The sequence below is a fragment of the Eupeodes corollae genome, chromosome 3 (genome assembly GCF_945859685.1).
Source record: "Eupeodes corollae chromosome 3, idEupCoro1.1, whole genome shotgun sequence".
NCBI lineage: Eukaryota > Metazoa > Arthropoda > Insecta > Diptera > Syrphidae > Eupeodes > Eupeodes corollae.
The window spans coordinates 114,486,856-114,507,063 of NC_079149.1; the positions used below are offsets into that span (position 1 = coordinate 114,486,856).

General features: G+C 29.0%; 1 protein-coding gene across 18 annotated transcripts in view; it reads left to right on the forward strand.

Moving 5' to 3' along the window:
• LOC129951491 (GTPase-activating protein skywalker) overlaps positions 1–20,208 on the forward strand; it is a 130,642-nt gene that overhangs the window by 91,343 nt on the left and 19,091 nt on the right. For 9 of the 18 annotated variants that reach the window (XM_056063660.1, XM_056063659.1, XM_056063668.1 and 6 more), the window contains one exon: positions 17,963–18,165. In XM_056063660.1, the coding sequence (XP_055919635.1) occupies positions 17,963–18,165 (203 nt within the window). Of the gene's footprint in view, positions 1–3,521; positions 3,646–3,876; positions 4,277–17,962; positions 18,166–20,208 lie in introns of those variants that run through there. The other 9 variants (XM_056063663.1, XM_056063661.1, XM_056063664.1 and 6 more) reach the window with 3 other exon arrangements.

Consider the following 20,208-nt stretch of genomic DNA (forward strand, 5'->3'; position numbering starts at 1 on the left):
CCAAAATTGGAATCAACTGCCAAAAGCTCCTATATCCTATTTTGCTATTGAGTTGAATTTTGTATGGATGCAGAATTAAATCAAGACGCAAAATTCAAAAAGTTGTGGTCTGTGACAGGCCAAGTTTTTGTGAACGGCGCGGAATTGAGTGCCTTAGGTAATCCTGGACACTTATGAACAGCGGCGTTTTTGCGTATAAGCTGATTGTTCACTAAGCAGGTGGACTCGAATTTTGCCACCAAACGTTGAATAGTCGACTTAGAAGGACAACCATGTACCCTATAAAATGGGCACAACGCGCAAATTGTTGCTACTAGAGAACACTCATTTTGATTTTAAAATTTTATCATTTGCACTTGTTGCTCGATGCTGTTCCTTGCCATGATGATTTTGATCTTTATTGACTGATTAAAAAAAGATATTTTGACAGAAGGTAAACAAAACAATATGGCCGTCAGGAACTGCCAAAATCAACTAGTCGTTATTGGAAAACCCTATAGAACATTGCATGGTGGGAATTTAAATTATTAGGTCTGTTTAAGTTTAATTTTATCTGTTAATTATCACGACGTGTCACTGATTAGAGATGTTTGGATGCTTGTTTTTCAATAAAAGGAATTAAGCAATTTACTAGTTATAAAACAAAAATTAAGTTTCATAGTGAATTGTAAAATTTAAACAATCTTTTGTTAAGCAATTTTATAGCGAATCAAAAGCCGTTCAATTAGAGCTTTGCAGTATACTTGGGTGGTAGGAAAATACTGTTTTTACTAAATGTGTTAATTTTGAGTTTTGACGTTTTGGTCCTTTCAAAGCAAAGCCCCAAATAAGTAAAACTTTTATTTGGTTTATAAAAATAATTAATACAATTTTGTATATGACCAAAAAGCTTTGTTGCTATGAAGTGGTTACTTCTTAAGAAATTCTTCATATAAAGATTTTATGTAAAGTACTTGCAGTTGGGGTCGATATGTCATGAAAAATGTGTCATTATCCTAATTTGTTTTTTTATTGAAAACAAATATTTCAAAGTTGTAAACTTTCATAAAAAAAGACAAAACAGATTTAAGAAACGTCAAAGAAAAAATAAGTGTGGAATTAAAAAAAAGTACCTTCGATACTATGAAAAAAAAGTTGTGTCGAATGACAACTTTTTCGGAACCTTGAACAATTCAACAGGAAGGCAATAATAAATTGTGTTCTTTCTGAAAGATTTGATAAAAATCTCGTGTTAATTATTTTACGAGTTCAAAACTTGTCCTTGTCACAGTAACATACACACACAAACAAACGTCGCAAAGAAATCTGTGTTAATCTTTTAACCCCAACCCCGAGTTTAAAAATAACAAAAAAAAAAACATACGAAATCTCAACCGAAAAAAATCATATCGATTATTTTTTTTGTTAAATGATTCGTATTATTTTGTCTATAATAAATAATTTTTTTTTAATTAAAAACATAAACATAAAGCTAACATGTGTGTATGTCGTAAAATCACACCATATACAAAAAGAAAAAAAAGCTTAAACATCTTGTTTTTGTTAATACCTCTGCAAAGTGAGCAATATTATTTTTAGATACAAAACATACCATAACCCATTACATGCCAAAACAACAACAACATTTAAAAATACTATGTATTTGAACCACACCGTTTCTCTAGCATAAGAAACGTTTCACAATACTACTAGAAACGTGTTTCATGTCACACCCCTAACTCTCTTTCAAAAAAAAAAAGAAAATAATAATAATAATAAATAAAACACCTGCTAATACAATTTATTATTGGATTTACATATAAAATAAAACTTCTGTATCTATTAGAAGCGCATTTGAATGTAGTTAGTATTTTTCTAATTGACCAAAATTGCATCTGACAGATATAACTTGAGTGAAAAGCTAACATAGGTATTTCTTGTATTGCGTGCTATACAAATATCATGATTTCCAATCAGCTGTTCTGATAAAGAATAAGAAGAAGAAAAAGCTCGCTCTCGCTAAGCTTTTATTTTTATAGAGTGGTTAGGCGGGTTGAATTTTCAGTAATGCCACTTTAAATTGTTAAAATTAAGTTCATTTGAAATGAAAGTATTGTAATTTTTGTCAAACTTTTGCAGTAATGTACAATATTTGTGATTTTGTACTTATTATTAAATTTTGGGGTCCCACGGGAGGTAAACCTCAGTAAAATATGTAATACAAATTTCAAATTTTAACTTCCACTCCAAATGTCAAACTAGAATTAATATTTTTCACCATATTCAAAAGCTTTATGATATTCCAAATAAGTGATGAGTTCTGCCCCGGGTGGCACTTTATGCAAACCTATACCTAAGGTGTATATCGCAAATGTGTCAAACTATAACGTTTATCCCATATATTAAACTAGAATTGAAACTGTTCGCCATATTCAAAAATTATATAATCTTCGAATTAAGTGATAAGTTTTGCCTAGGTTCCACTTTACGAATGACTCTACTTACATTGAATCAGAACAAATTTCAAACTAGAATTGGCATTTGTTGTCATTTACAAAAGCTTATGATCTTCCAATTAAGTGAAAAAGAAAAAAAAGTAGATTCCTTTCTTAAGTGGCGCCCTGTGCAAAAAATAACACAAATGTCCTTTAATAATAACTTTCAGCAAAAATATCAAAGAAGATTTTACCTTTTCCGAAACTTTTATAAGTTATAGGATCTTCCAATTAAATAATGAGTTTTGCCTGGGCGCCACTATATGCATGACTCTTTTAAAATTGAATAGCACAAATCTCAAAGTATAACTTTCAACGCAAATGTCAAAGTCGAATTATATGATCCTCCAATTAAGTGACGAGTCTTGCACTTATTAAACTATAACTTTCTTCACAAAGCCGAAGTAGAATGAACGTTTGCCGCCATTTTTAAAAGTTATAAGATTTCCAATCAAGTAATAAGTCTTGCTCCGGGCGCCACTTAAAAAATGACATCTTAATTTGAAAAACACAAATGTCAAATATTAAGTTTGGGAATGAATGTCAAACTTCAATTGAGATTTTCTGCCATATTTAAAAGTTTCATGCTCTTCCAATTAAATCATGAGTTTTGCGCCGGGTGCCACTTAAGACATAACTCTACATAAAACATAAATAATGAAGTTTAACAAAAATGTCAGAGTAGAATTGACCCTTGCAAAAGATATAGAAGCTTCCAAAAACGCTTTGAATCTTCCGCCGGGCGCCACCTAAGACATGACTCTAATTAAATTATTATACAACTTGTCTTTTAAAGCTCTAACTCAGATATCACAAATAGAAAAGCATTGCCAGAAAAGGTATTATTTTTTCCTTGTAAAGTGGTATCTCTAATTTAATTCTCATATCACAAAAAATAATCAGAACATTGTTGTTTTTTTTTCTGTTTTTTTTTTTTTAATTTGAATTAAAACTTTTTTCCTGTGATGTTTTCTTGGCGGGGCCTCGTTATAGGTTTATCTCGTTGTGGTTGGCTTGTAGTCTTGTTCTCACTGATCATCAAGGTACATACCTCCTTTACCAAATATACGAAAAATAAAGCAAAAATGTTTTTCACAGCAGAAAAGCGCAGAGTGTAATAAATGGCAACGTTTAGTGCTGTTTATAAATAAATAAAAAAATTAAATTCTTTGTTAGTGATTTTTTTAAATTTAATTTTGTTTCCTTTTACTTTGTTAAACAAATTTTATTTTGTGGTCGCGAAACTTGTTTTATATTTTTTCGTGCTCTCTTCTACATAAAATATTGAAATGTATTTTTCTTATTTCTTAAAATGAAGTTATTACAATAATTTAAAAAAATTTATTCACCAAATTATAAAATTTGTGATAAATAATTTGTATCTAAATCTACTCTACTTTAGATAGATAGAATAGTGAATGGTTGTGATATTATGAAGTGATGGTTAATTTTTGTGCCTCTTCTGATGATGGAGTGTTTTTAATTGCGTATTAATTGCAACTTGGCACGCCAAAATTTTCTAAGTGGATATATCTATAATTTATTTATAAAAAAAAGAGAAAAAATAGTGAAATAGAGAAAAATAAAAATCAAATTAAAATTAAGTGCAAAGATTTAACCAAAATACCGAACAAACATGGTGGGAAAAATTCTCGCAGTGCGTACAGACTTGGATAGTTTTAGTCGGCGCAGCAGTGTCTATGTCAATCCTGAATGTGAGAAATTTTTCGAGCTGCCACAATATATTGCCGCTAGTACAAATGACTTGACGACAAAGTGTCAATGTTGGCAATTGAGTCCAGGTAAATAATCATATTATGAATTCAATAGAATGACAAAAAAACTCAAATTTTTTAAATGTTAATTTTATGAGAACTGTGAGTCGGTCAGGTGTTAATTTGTGTGTTGGTTTGGTAAAGAAAAAGTATAAATTGTTTTTTTTTTTTCTGTAAAACAAAACAAAAGTCTTTCAGGTTATTGCTTTAAATCCGGTCGTAAACATTTTTAAATAATATATTTAAATATATTTTACACACGTATTTGATGAAACAAGGTCTTAAAAATAAATTGCACTTTAAATCTTTATACTAAATACTCGTATATAAAGCATAGGCAACCAGATTAGTTTATGAATATTTACAATTTAATTAGTTGTTATTTTTGTTTTACTTTATAAAATCAATGATGTGAATTTTATTTTCAATCTGAACATAGGACAACAAATTATGCATTGCAGATTTTAAACAATTAAACACGATGGAAAAATAAATCTAATATAATGCATATAATTTTTTTTGTGTACATAATACAAATTTATATAATTATCATGTGCTTGGTGTAAGCTGTCTTAATTAATTTATCTATTAGAGAGAAATTAAATAATAACGAGCAATCAACCAGTTTAAATTTTTTCTTACAGGGTAATTACCTAGTTTTTTTTTAATCAATAGATTGCCGGACTTATGCAAACAACTAAGCAAGTCCGGATATTTGTAGGTTATTGTGTGTAAGAATGTGTTTAATGTCTTTGAAAAATAAAGACTTAGTTTGTGTGTTTGAGAATTTTCTAAATAGCTGCATTTTTGTATCGCCGTGATCATATTCAAAACAAATCCATGATGGTGGGATTTGATAAAACAAACAGGATCTAAGTGACAGTGGATCGTATTGGGAATTTTTCTGAAGCAAATATCGAATTCACAAAATAAGCTTATGGCTCATAGAATTTGTTTCCTAGATGACAATGAATGACATAGACATAGGTGACCTAAGGGGAGTTCTCATTTTATTGCCCATTAAAAAAATCAAATAACAAATCCTTAAGACATGACTTATTGAATTGAAAAACATAAATTCAAATATTAACTTTGAGAATAAATGTTAAACTTAAATTGACATTTTCTTTGACATGCCCTTCCGATTAAGTTATGGTGCCACTTAAGACATGACTTCATAAATGACAAATAATAACGTTTAGCGCAAATGTCAAAGTAGAATTGACAATTGCCACCTTTTGCAAAAATTATAGGAGCTCCCCAAAACTTTTGAATCTTGCGTCGGGCGACCCTTACTCGACAAAATAAAGTTCAAATGAAAAAAATTGTATTGGTTTTCAATAAGTGGTTTTATTTAGATATTAAAAAAACAAGCATTTTTTAGGAGAAATCAATGAATGTTTGATTGATTGTTAAGGCAAGGATATGCCATTAACAATGAAATGTTGGATGGCAACCCAAAGATACGCTTGCAGCACCATATCCTTTTTATGATATATTCCTTGACCGATTCACATATATGCGGCTGTATTATCTCGATGGCTTCACGAATTCCATCGCTAAGTTCTTAATTTGATAACTTTTCACGTTTAAAAGCAAAAAGTCTAAAGGTGTCATATCACAATACCTTGGTGGTCAATTTCGATCACTCCTGCGAAAAATACCACACTATGGTAGATTTTCTTGCAAAACTGCAATTTTTGTGTAGCTTTTGTGGAAAGAATTTTCGAAAATAAAAGTCCATCACCTTCACTAATATCTTTGATTTCCACCCATAAAAAATAATTGATTATTACACTACATTAGATCAATCGATTCAATGTAACAGCTGCAAAAATCTCACGTTTGAATAGGCAAGGTCCAATCACACGGCTTCTGTTAGCCAAAAATCCGCGAAAAACAGTGAATGCAGAAGCCTTTCAAGAAGTATTCTTGGAATCAGTTTGATTTCAATGAAAGGAACCAATAAGCGATGATACGACGTTTCTTAACGAACCCTTAGTCTTTATGCTAAATACTGTGTAATGTCGGTTGTAAAAAATTGAATTCGTTGATACTACAGACTACAGCAGCAATGCTTGTAATTGTTGTCAGGGTTCTTCGATTCTTATAACATTACTTACTTGTGGAAACAGCTTACATTTGTAGAACAATATTATATAACCAGCGGAGAAGGTGCTTCACCGGGACCAAAAAGTTCTTTAATTTTGCACCCTGCGTCTCAATATTTTACAATTATGTAAACTTACGATTTTGTTTGACAATATTGCCAGACACGTCAAATGTAGTTATTTAAGAACACTTTTTTAGACAAAAAAAAAAAAAAACGTAGCACCCGTAGCATGATGGTTAGTGCGTTGGACTGTCATGCAAGGGGTCTTGGGTTCAATCCCTGCCTGTGCCACCTTAATTTAAAAAAATAATTTTCGCGGGTACTGCCTCTTGCCAGGAATTGACAAATCCTTCAAAAGTAATTCTTGTCATGAAAAAGTGCTTTCTCAAACTAGCCGTTCGGATTCGGCCCAAAATTGTAGGTCCCTTCCATTCCTGACAACAGTACTCGCACACAGGAATGGTTGAGAGTTGTAAGTCACTAGGCCCTGGTTCACAACGGGCTGTTGCGCCACCCCATTTGATTTTTTAGACAAAATCTTCCAATTTTTCATCGAAATGCATTTTGATATTGGAATATATTTTCAGAATAAACTGACAATATTGAAAGACCTGATATTTGTCTGTTCTAAGCGTAAAATCGCTTAAAATTAACACCTTTTCGACATAATAAGTTACTAAAATTGGTTGAAATATTTTGAAACATTATTTAGAATTAAGCTTTTTGCTTTTATTAAGTTTATCAATCGAAACTGCAATTGTAAACATGAATATTAAATAAAATATTCTTTAAGAAAAGATACAACCTGTAAGGGATAATTCCATACTTATTAGAAGCTCAGTCGATTGCTTTATTATTTGATTCAATCGAATAATGAACTTCTAATGTTCGATTCCATATATTTAACTAGACTCTAGACTTTGATTGAGGTCCCATTTCACTTTGACGCATCTCATTCTTATCTATCAACCATATTTTGCTATCCGATTAGATCCAAAAGTTCGATGCATGTAAACGATTTTTTTTTCTCACGCTTTATCATCTACAAAAATACTTTGATTTTGATTCTTTAAAAGAAATCCAATAGTTTAAATTTTATTTTCATTACAATTTTTGGAACAATGTTTTCCCTCAGAGGCTGGAATATAGATTTTCATGGGAACCTTAAGAAAGCTGTATGATTTCTATTTTCTCCTTAAGACCCTCTGTATAAATGATTCTTCTTTTTTCCCTAAGAAATGGGGAATTCTTTAGATTCCTCAACAAAGTGAACTGTAACAATTGTCTTTTAGGTTTGCACCTGCTTTTAAAATAAGAACTTTTTTATGCATTGACCTTACGTGTCTTTATTGTGTCTTCATATTCGATATTGTTGGTGAAAAAGAACTTTTCACAAAGATACTGAGTGATATTAGAACCTATTTTATTTTTTTGGATGAAGTCAAAATATCCCAAACCTAATCTTGATAAATAAAATGATTGTCAAGGCTAAATCAATATCAATATATAAAAGATGCAAAAATACTTATTTCGCGAAAAACAAATTGACCATACTATCATTTTAAATCAAGTCGCGTATCCCAAAGAATTACTATTTAAAACATGACTTGAATTTTAAAAAAATGTAGTGCGCGTTAGTGATTTTTGTATTTAAATAAAAAATTCGTACGCTGTTTAAGTTTCTTATAAATAAATTCACCTGACTGATTTTACTGAACAAAAAAAAAAAGACCATTGAAGAAGGATCGATTTATCAGTCTGGGTCTATATCTTTATAGCACTATTCCGGTCAATCAAAAAGCTGGATATGTATAGACTGTTAGGATAGCGTCTATTAAATCAATTAAATCCGACTTTATGTCAAAATAGGAACGATAAGATATATTTTACTTTTTACGTTTTTTCACCGATAGAAAAGAATTCGTGTTATTTCTTCAAAAATTGCGTAAACACAAATTGTATATATATATTCCATCAAACAATTTTAATTCATCATCATCCCAGTAGAGATGATAACTATTTCAGGTTCGTATCGAAAATTTTATAATGTATGCTATCCTATAGATACGATATTAAATTTACTAAGATTTTTTTTTTCTCTTACCGTTGTTTATCATACAATTGTTTGCACCTTTGGGTACTTTTTGTAAACATATACCAATATTTTCAATTTGACTCAGTTACGATCATTCAGATAAGATAAAGTATGCAATGCAAACATTTTTTTCATAATCTGAAAAATTATATTCTTTTTTTAACTTTATGAATACTTACCTCTGAAAAAAGGACGAGTCTTGCATTCATAAAAACACATTGAACTTTCAATATAAAGAAATATTTGATATGCAGAACAGAACAAACGGTTGGACCTGTATAAAACTTCCAACAAATTAATACACAAAACTATTGCTAACAAACTAACAAGGGGGTCAAAAGCCCCCAAGAACTGTTTTCAAGAATATCTTCGTATCGGTCACATTTACAGAAAAAAATTCGCAAGACAATTTTTAGCTTAAGAATTTTCCTATAAAAAGTATATTAAGATTTTTGTCATAAACACAACCGTTTTAAAATAACTGACTTGTAAGTTTTTATTATTCTGTATAAATAATTCTTTTTACACAAATAGTTTTTTTTTTAATTCAAACTTGTAGGTTGAGTTTGATTAAAATTGTAGTATTAAACATTTTAAGACCAATTCCATCAAACCTATAAAAACTCACTTAATTGAACTTGTGTTTTTTTTTGCTTTTCATTTAATTGTAAGAACTTCAACCGGTGGCTTTATAAAATGCGGCTAATCAATATGAACTTTTTTTATGTGCGTGCATATAATGATATACACGAGTATCTATTCACTTTTATTTCGATAGTTTGTTTTAAGTACATATTCACGTCATATCTTATAATAAAGATACACAGTAGTACACACCCATCCAATTCACAGTCAGTCAAATTGATTTTTGATGAAAGTGAATCAAAAATAGAATTTTATGGATAACAATTAAATAATAAAAATCCAGCTGATGATGGAAAGGGTTTCTGTTTTCTTGTGTTTGTCATAGAAATTTAATTTTCTTTTGGAGTAATATAAACTTGTGCCTTGGGGAAAACCCATTGCGCGTCATTGTAATATAAAATGACCTTTCTCCACTTAGTACTATATACGATCAATTATTTGAATTATGGAAAGACTTCTATGTATGTTATTGTTCAAATTCTATTTTAAGCGGGCAATTTTAATATAACTACAATATAAACATTCAAATAAAGTTCACACGTTTGTTGACAGTATGTGAATCTTTCTAAAAATTCGTGTTTTTTTTAAAATAAATAGCACAAAAATAGAAATTTAAAATAATTCGTGAATTTACAAAAAAAATGAAATACTTGTTGGCAGTAAAAAATGGCGGATTAATGTTTGAATGTGAACATGCCTTAATGTTTGCAAATGGCGTCAAATGTCATTCTGCTTTGACATCCAAGTTGTCAACTCTTGGAAATAAGAGGGTAAACAAAATTAAATTCGTTCCATGTTTTAAAGTTTTAATATAAAGAATAAATAATCTCATTTGGTTTAGAGCACAACTTCATCGTTTAAGTTGCTTCTTTTGTTGGTTTCGCAGTACCTCAACGATTGTTTTTTACTTGAAACAAGTAATTCGTCAATATTTTATGTCTTCTTGATAAACCTTTAGCTAACAACAGCACACCAAAAATACAAAATGATTGAAAATATACCTTCAAAAATTGATAAAACAGAAAGCTTCTCATCAATCATCATCGATAATTATATATACTATGTGTATTTACCAAATTGTAACAATTTTTGTCCTTGATATACATTTTCTTGAAGGTCTTATTTTCAGCTTCTGTTTACCTACCTGAAGTAGAGAGATGGATAGCTTCTTTCAAAAACAAAAAATTAAAAAGAAAAAGTTCAAAAGCGTCATTTCTTAAAAAACAAAAAATATATTCATAAACATTTGCATATGCGGGATGGAAGCATGTGATCTGTATGAATGTTTATTATTCTTTGTCATTATCATCAATTTGTATATTAGCTTTTTCTGTACAAGGATGAACTCTTCCAGATGCACGTTTTTAAAAATTTTTGTTTTGGCAAAATGTGTTGTTTGTATATTTAATGTTTTCTTATGGTTTTACCTTTTGAAAATAAGATGGGGAGGTTTATAGTAGAAATATACATAAAATAAGTAGATAGGTTAGGTACACAACACACTGTTCCGTTGTGTAAAAATAAATTGACGTAAAAAAAGTTTGTATGTAAACAAATGTTCCAAAAAATTAAATTGGGTTTTAAACTGGTGGAAAAATGATTGTCAATGATGCACAATGTGTAAATTTGTTCCAGAAGCAGTAAACATTTAAAATCAGTTTATTTCCAATTTCAATCATGAACACCTTTTAAATTTCGTTTACTAAAAATTGAATGTTTCAAGAATTGATTGGGTTCGATCCCCGTCGTGTGCCATCTAAAGTTTTTTTTTGACGGGTACTGCCTCTTGCGAGGAATTAAAATTTAAACTGCTAAAAAACATTATAAAACAGGAATCATTTGTGCCTAGGGTGACTAAAAACCCGACTAAAAAAAGCTGTTTTTTTTTTCAAAATGTCATTACTCAAAAATCGTTACCTATCACCATATTTAGTTTGAACCATCCTTTAGGGGAAACCATGTTTATTTTAATTGTGGAAAATAGGTAGCCCAAAGTGCCCATTCTAATTTAAAAATATAATTTATAATAATAAAATATAGTAATTGTCAATTTTTGTACTTTATCTTCTTCAATCTTCAAGCTATAAAGACTGATTCACTGGTCAACAAGATTTTTGTAAATGGTATTGAAGTTATACTTTTCCTAAAATATTTGATGGTCTTAATTTGAATTCTAATTCAAAATCAGTCTACCACGTCAGGGCTTTGACGAATTCGAAAAAAAACTTTTATTACGATTTTTGAAGATATGTTGTGTATGTTTTTTTTTTCAATAAAATTCGTGGTGATTTTCCAATATTCCGTTTCAGCATTTCCAATTTATTTATTAGTTCCATGCCAAAAAAATCTCATTAGTTTTTAGGCTCTCAACCCATAATTTTAAAAGAACTGAAGCTGTATGTTGAAACGTTCTTTAATAGAAAAATTCATAGCGTTAAAATAGTAATTTTTTGTATTCATAACGAATTTATCGTATAAATAAGATTATAATATGAAGTTTTTGAAATGAGTTCATTGAAAAATATACAAATTAGGTTGAAAAATTTGAAATTTAAGCTAAAATTGAGTTCTGTACCAAAACAAAAGAACTCTAAAACGTATAAACATTACATCCAACAGTTTTTGAAACCATAAAGCAATATAAGATAAGATTTCAATTGAAGCTAGAAGTCCTTTCGAAAAGTGTTCTTTGGTTTCTGTGGCAGATAATAAAACTTATTTTTGCTGACGCAGTGACATAGATTCGGTTCGCCTGGTTAACTTTTTCAGCTAGACCTTTTTGCTTTTTCTTAAACTTTTAAAATTAAAATTTCAAACAAATCTTATACGTTATAAGATTTTCACAATAATTTTATTCGCCATTCTTTTTGAAATGTATTTCTATCTATTTTAAAAAAAATCGTAGACAAAAACATATTTTTAAATACTAAAACATTGATAAAAGACCTTAAATAAATACAATCTAATGCAACATTTTATAAATTAAATGAAGTACATTTAGGAGTCAAAAACAACTTTCACTAATTAACAGATTTTTTTTGTTTTTAATTATGAAATGAAAGCTTTGTTTGTTTTTTAAAAGACAAAAGGCAATTTCCCAAAAAAATAAATTAAAACAAAATGTTTCAAGTTTCAACATATTTCACGAGTCAGTTTTTATGGAAGTTAACTCCCTACACTCTCCTATAAATTTTCGAATGTTATTATGCAAAGTAAAAATGTATGTTTTCTGCAAGCTTCAATTAAATATGTTAGTCGAAAGCACCTTTAATTATAATAACTTTTTGTTTTCGCCTGTCAAAAAAAAATATACTAAACAAGTTACTAAGTACCAATTAAATGATTAACATACAAATGAAGTCTTAAGAATTAAATATTCAGTATATCTCGAACTTCAGTCAGTCTTTCAGTCATTAAAAAGAAAAGAAAAGTTTACATATAAAATTCATTGCTATTGCTTTGAATTAGAAAACTAAATAATTGACTTCAATTCTGGGTCACAAGCAATTTAATTCATATATAAATGTTCATATGTACGAGTATGTCCATACTACACATTTAAAAAATAACTTTTTCACACTTTGTTATAAATAGATTAGCAAGTGCAAATTGATGTTTTATTTATTGACTTAGATTTTAGTAAAAAAAAATACAAATTAAAAATTAATTACCAATCGATAACTTAAGTTATCACGATGATAAATAAATTATATTCAAATTGTAAACCATGTGACATTCGAAACAACATCAAAATAAAAGTTCTGATTTATTTTAATCGCAATTAGGATGATTTATTCAGTCAAATTTGATATTTACGTTTGAGTGTTTGTGTTTTGATAAGATTAATTTTTCTGGTTGATGGGAAAGGGAACTTTATTCAATTTAAAAGTCAAGTATTAGAATTTAAAAAAAAAAAACCTTATTTTAAAAACATAACTCCTAAAATGTCACTTCTAAAGAAATACTTTTTGGAAGATTTATTGAATGCAGAAATGTTGTTTTTTCACAATGTAAAATATTAAGAATTGTTTTTTAAATGGTTTAAACAATTTTGAAGTATGGCGAGTGAAACATACATTAACAACCTCGAAGAAAAAGGATTATTTAAGAATTCAAAAGTGCAACATCACGCATTCAAAAAAAATTTAAAATCGCAGAAAAGTTATTATGTTTTTGATTTTGGTTCTGAAAAACGACTTTTTCTTATGCATTAATTTTTGGGTTTCGAAAGAAAAACTTATTAAATAAATAAATTGGGGGCGCAACAGTCCATGAAGCACTAGGGCCTAGTGACTTACAACTCTCAACCATTCCTGTGTGCGAGTAACGTTATCAGGGATAAAGAGGACCTACAGTTTAAAGCCAAATACGAACGGATAATTTCCGAAAGCACTTTTCATGACAAGAATTTTCCTCGCAGTACCAATAAAAAAAATTAGATGACACAGGCAGACCTCTGGCATGACAGTCCAACGAATTAACAATCTTGCCACGGTATACAAAAAGAGTTTAATAAAACACAGCGATACATTATTGATGGACATTTTATTTTCTATAATAAAGTTTGAAAAAAAAATATCATTTAAATGCCCGCCTTCAGTAGATTTTCAGTTTGTGATTCTTGTTTTAAGCAAGTTTTTGACTATTTCTGGCAATATTTCGGCCATAACTTCAGTAATGTTGGTTTTTAATGTTTCTAGAGTTCGGGCGGTAATCCAAACTCGTAAGCCTGCTCTTTTGCATATCCCCACAGAAAAATATTTTAGTTGAAAATTGACGCGACCAAAAATCTTCTTACTCAATAAATACATAATTAGTCGGTTTTTGTGGCTTGTTTACCGCCCGTCTTGTTGAAGGCAAATATCGTTCATGTCATGATCTTCGAAATAAAATTTGATGAATTCAGATCATCAGCTCTGAGCATGTATGTCGATGATGCACAAACCTTACAACATCAGAAACGCCTTACTCTCTTCAAATTATTTGAGAATTTAGCCGATTTCGGAGTCGTTTGATTTTTAACCATAACTATAACCGTCGTGTAATGCGCAAAAATCTGTGTTTGAATCACCACTTTTTTAGTAAATTTTACTAATTTTAACAATTTTTTCAAATGACAAACATTGTATTAATATTATGACACTTGAAATAAAAGCTGCGTTTGACAGGTGTCAAATGCCACTTGAAAAAAACTTGAAATCATGAAACGAATGACACTATATGAGTGTTTCTTATATTCGTAAATATTTTATACATTCCAAATTCAATAATTTCTTTAAAAAAATGTTGTCAGTGCTTTAGTGCCTTTAAAGATTAACCCTTTTATAATTATGTGAATTAAAAAAAAAAAGTTAACATAAAACAAACCAATTGATGAATGAATCGCGGTCCCTTTATCTTTGCTTAAGCTCAAACGTATATTGAAAATAATATGTTTGACCTTTTAATTCGAAGATTTAACTTAAATCAAATAAAAGAAATTAATTTCAACTCAATCAAATATTTTCCTGTTTGAATAAAAATGACAAAAAAAGAAAGATCAAAAATTAACTCACTTTTCTGAGAAAAAAAAAGTTCAACTTTTAGTTTGTTGTTTGTATCATTTTATAAAATAAAATAATAAAAAGATGCATTTATTTGACAGGGGTCAAATGGATTTAAGAATACATTTTGCACAACCTCTCAACCCTCCCACCCCCTTCTCCATCATCAGCTTACCCCTTAAAGTGGCAAACAATAAGCTGATCAAATTCTTAAGAATATGCATAAATACGACTTGATGACATAAAGTTTATCGTGTAGAATATGATGAGAAAATAAATTTAGTCCAATTATTTGCAATTTAATTTTATTTATATTTTTCAACATGCATTGCATACAATATGCTGTGTTTTATTTTGTGTTATTTTTAAACGAATTTATTTAAGTTTATCAATAAATAAATTTAATCCTGACATAATATAAAATTTCCATAGCATAACTTTCAAGAAGTTTAATTTAACCTAAAAAAATGTTTCAATTATTTGTATAGACATCTTTTTTAGCATTGTTTGGTCGTCATCATTGGTGTATCCTTATTTTTTTTTTAATTATTCATTTTTAGATCGGGAGCTTTCTTACAATTCCAAGCTCCAGAGAATAAAAAACACATTTATTATTCTTCTTCCATTTATTTCATCTAGTAGCAATTGATAATTGCTAGATTCAGTCGGTATGAATAGACCGGAAATAAGTGCTTATGTTTTATTTTTTGAATTTAATTATTTTTATTCTGATGGAAGCGAAACTTTAAAGTGCAGGGTTATCCATTTTGTGATTTAAAAAGTAAGCTTAAATAAAATACATTTAAGATATTTTTTTTGTCATGATATTTATATTTTATTATAAAGTTCGAATGTTGACATTTATATGACCACCACGTGAATTGTTGGAAGCATCGATTCTTTTAAAGGCAATTTTCCACCACACATATTGGGCGGTATCTCAGCCATAACTCGATGCTGAAGTGTTAAACGTTTGTCTGCATAAACACTGTCTTTGTGAAGCTTAATTAAATTCGCTCAAAATAAAAACTTTCTATTGTTTGTTTTTTTTTTCGAAAAAATTCCCTATTTATTTCAGAATCACTTTTTAGTGAAAAAAACTATTTAAAAAAAAGTATATCAGTCAATTCAAATATGTCATGTCAGGGTAATCTTGAATTATATGATTTCTGAGCAGTCACAACCACAAACTGTTGGTTTTTCAGAAATAGCTCTTGCTAGAAACTAAGATCTGATTCCTTCAAAGCTAGTAAGACTTTAATAATGTTCTACTCTAAAATTTACTTTAGAAAGTAAAAAAATAAATGAATAAATTATTCTTATGATACTTCAAAATGTCCGTAGACCACGAACATTCCAATTCAAAAATCGTTTTTTTTTTTATTTTTGTGTCACTTTGACGTTTCAACAATTTTGATTTTCTGATCAATTCAAAAATGTATTACAGAAAAATAATTGGATAACCAAATTTAAATAGTCCGCCACTTAAACAACAGCTGCCACTGTTAGGACTGTCATTTTTTACAAGTAAAAAGCCATCACTTAACAATTGTTAAAACTCACCACAAAAATGGTGAATATATATTTTGAAGTTCTAAAAACTAAGGAACTTTTGTGTCGTCTTTTAACATTTTCTCCGTGGGCAATTGTGCAATTTATGGGACAATTTAGAGACGTAATAATCAACGGTTTTTTAGAGAAATAGAATTAAAGTTGGCAAGACTTTTTCAACTGGCGGCAATTTTGTCAGCTGTTCTTATAGGTTTCACCTAGCAAAGTGTATGTTCGTTGAATGGACAAAGCAAATCAGATTTCTGTTGATCCCAATTTTCATAAGCGATTTTAGCGATGAAGCTCACTTTTACTTTAATGTAAACGTCAATACTGCAGCATTTAGTGCGATGGTATTTATTTATTTGACACTCTTTTCACTAAAAAACTGACCATTTGGTGTGGTTTATAAATAAGTGGAAAAATCGGTGCCTACTTCTTTACACCTGATACTGGCCAAAACGTTACAGTCAATAGTGACCGCTATGGAACCATGAGTACTGACTTTTGTGTTAATCACTTGCAAAACCATAATGTTCAGAAGCTGTGGTTGCAACAAGACAGCGCAATATATCACAGAACTCGTGCGACAGTTAATATTTTGAAGAAAACGTTTTGTATCCGCATAGTCCCACGTTATAGAGCCTTGATGTGGCCTCCAATATCGGGCGATTTAAAACTGATTTACTATTTTTTGTGGGGATATGTAAAGCCGTTGTTAGAATACTTCAAGTGCATCAAAATGATACGTAATTTAATAGAAAAATAATCTCTAGTGATTAGGTCCACTTTCATCTCAAAAGTGGGATTGTTACATTTGATGCTACGATTTGGCTCACTATTTCTCTAGCTAATAACATGCAGTCATCTATCTCTGTAAAAATGTTTTTTTCTTTTTAATTTCAAAATTAAATTTCTTATTGGAAAACTCTATAGTTATACTGTTTTTGAAGTCAAGAAAAAACCCAGTATTGGTCGTTATAACTCTCAACTTAAATAGGTCTCGCTTTTTTCTTTACGACGGAACACATTTACCATTGTTTTCTAGAAAAAATTCAAGAATCACTCAAAAACTCTTTTATTTAGTTCTGAAACACTTTAAACAAAACAAACATACTACAATTATTTAAAAAAAAAAGTATGTATTTTTTCTTATCAATCTTCAAATACTTATCTTGCATACAACTAGATATGTGTCATTTTGTTATTATTTATCACGAAATGTCAACATTATATTGACCAACAATAAATCAAAATTTGTTCATCTTCAAATGTGGAAAAATAAATTCTTAGTCAACATGAGTGTCCGTGTACTCATACAAAATTTTAACTTTAAAGCAGTTTAAAAAAAAAAGAAAGAAAAACTCAAACAAATTACAACATTCTAACAAATGATTTGTTAATGCCTTTCCCTTTCATTTTATACTGTGGATAATAAAAAGAGCTTAGAGTTTAATTTATTAGATGTATTATGGAATGTAAATAAAGTTAAGATTATTATCAAAAAAAAAAAAACAAAAATGATAAACAAAATGTTTTATAATTTGTGTCAATTCAATTAATTAAGTGTGTACAACATTTTTCTTTTCATTTAGAAGTTTATAATTTTTGTAGAATTAAAAATGTTTATAATGTAAATACAATTTAAATTTTTGTATTATTGTTTTACATAACTTTATGTGTATTTATTTGTTTTGTTCTTATTTATTTGCTTAGAATCAAATAGATATTAATTAAGTTTGTTTCTTATTTCTTGTTTCTTATAGGAAAAGAACCATTGCTTAAATGTTTTGCTGAGATTCAACCATTAATTCTGCAAGGGAAAAAACGTGAAGTTAAAAGTATACTTCGAGAAAATGCCTGGCCTATTAATTCACCGATACGGTCTCAGCTATGGCCGGCGTTATGTGCACAGCATCAAACGAAGCAGAATATGCTTGATGGTTTCTATTGGGAAATGGTACATCAGGTAAGAATATCAAAGTGATAATTTTATTTATGAATTGAAAATTTTGGAACAATTTTCAATGATAGTGATATTTTAAATAAATTAACTAAATTTCAAGTTCATTTTAATAATCCGTATAAATGAGGTATAATACAAAAGCTCCACCATAGATCATTAGCTGAAATTCCACTAAATTGATTTAAAGACCTAGTACAATGAAAAAGAAAAATGAGTTTCCAATATGTATCTAAAAATTTTAAATGTTTGATTTTTTCGTTCAGGACTTTTATTGAAAATGATAAACTAGAAAAATTCCTTGTATTTGACACATTTGGTCTTATTATTTGTATCTGATTCTACCGACAAAGTTAATAATCACACCTTAGTGTTGTTTAGGTTCCAACGATTTGTAGAACAAGAGTAAAGATTCTTTCATTAAAAATAAACATACGTTTCAAAACCCCTTAGTATCTTACTTTGCTAAAAATTATTAACAACAATAGGTTATATTTGTAAATGACACCTTAAACGCAGTTAAAAAATATATATATACATATCACAATGTGATGTGATTGATTGAATTATTTTGGTCAAAATTTGACCATAGCAACTTAATTAATTATTTACCTATAATTGTATATCTTTAACCTTAAAAGGTTTTAGTTAGCACATAAAATGTCTTATAAAAGAAAACGTGTTTTTTTTTAAATCAAGTAACACCCTAGCTTTATTTTTTATTTTGTACCAATCGAATTTAAGAATTATAAAAGTAGGCGTGGTAGTAGGCGGATAACTTAAAGTTGATGAGATCCGACAATTAAGCCATACTGTAAATGCTTTTTTAGAAGAAATACAATTTTATAACTTAACGAAAAAACTAGCTCAATCCCTAAATTTCGTGCGTGTTGTCAATGAGTAGTGCTGTCGTACTTTCATTTTAGAGAAGTTTCATTTTGATTTTAAAAAAACTAGGGCTCTGTACGAGAAACCAATGAGTATGTATTTATTTCATTGTAATAAGCCCAAAAACCTAAGTCTTTGAAATATACTGAGTAACGTCGTTTGTTTAGTTTGGAAGTCCAAAGTTTTACAAGAAATCAACATACCTGGTCAAGACTTCGAGTTATTTCTTTCCATTTTTAGTAATGGCGTATCAAAAGATGACAGCTTAAAATTCGACGAATGCTCAAATAACGAACTTTTTGAAATGAAACTTTTTTTTTCAAGTTCATTTTAATAATCCGTATAAATGAGGTATAATACAAAAGCTCCACCATAGATCATTAGCTGAAATTCCACTAAATTGATTTAAAGACCTAGTACAATGAAAAAGAAAAATGAGTTTCCAATATGTATCTAAAAATTTTAAATGTTTGATTTTTTCGTTCAGGACTTTTATTGAAAATGATAAACTAGAAAAATTCCTTGTATTTGACACATTTGGTCTTATTATTTGTGTCTGATTCTACCGACAAAGTTAATAATCACACCTTAGTGTTGTTTAGGTTCCAACGATTTGTAGAACAAGAGTAAAGATTCTTTCATTAAAAATAAACATACGTTTCAAAACCCCTTAGTATCTTACTTTGCTAAAAATTATTAACAACAATAGGTTATATGGGTAAATGACACCTTAAACGCAGTTAAAAAATATATATATACATATCACCATGTGATGTGATTGATTGAATTATTTTGGTCAAAATTTGACCATAGCAACTTAATTAATTATTTACCTATAATTGTATATCTTTAACCTTAAAAGGTTTTAGTTAGCACAAAAAATGTCTAATAAAAGAAAACGTGTTTTTTTTTTTAAATCAAGTAACACCTTAGCTTTATTTTTTATTTTGTACCAATCGAATTTAAGAATTATAAAAGTAGGCGTGGTAGTGGGTGGATAACTTAAAGTTGATGAGATCCGACAATTAAGCCATGCTGTAAATGCTTTTTAAGAAGAAATATAATTTTATAACTTAACGAAAAAACTAGTTAAATCCTTAAATTTCGTGCGGGTTGTTAATGAGTAGTGCTGTCGTACTTTCATTTTAGAGAAGTTTCATT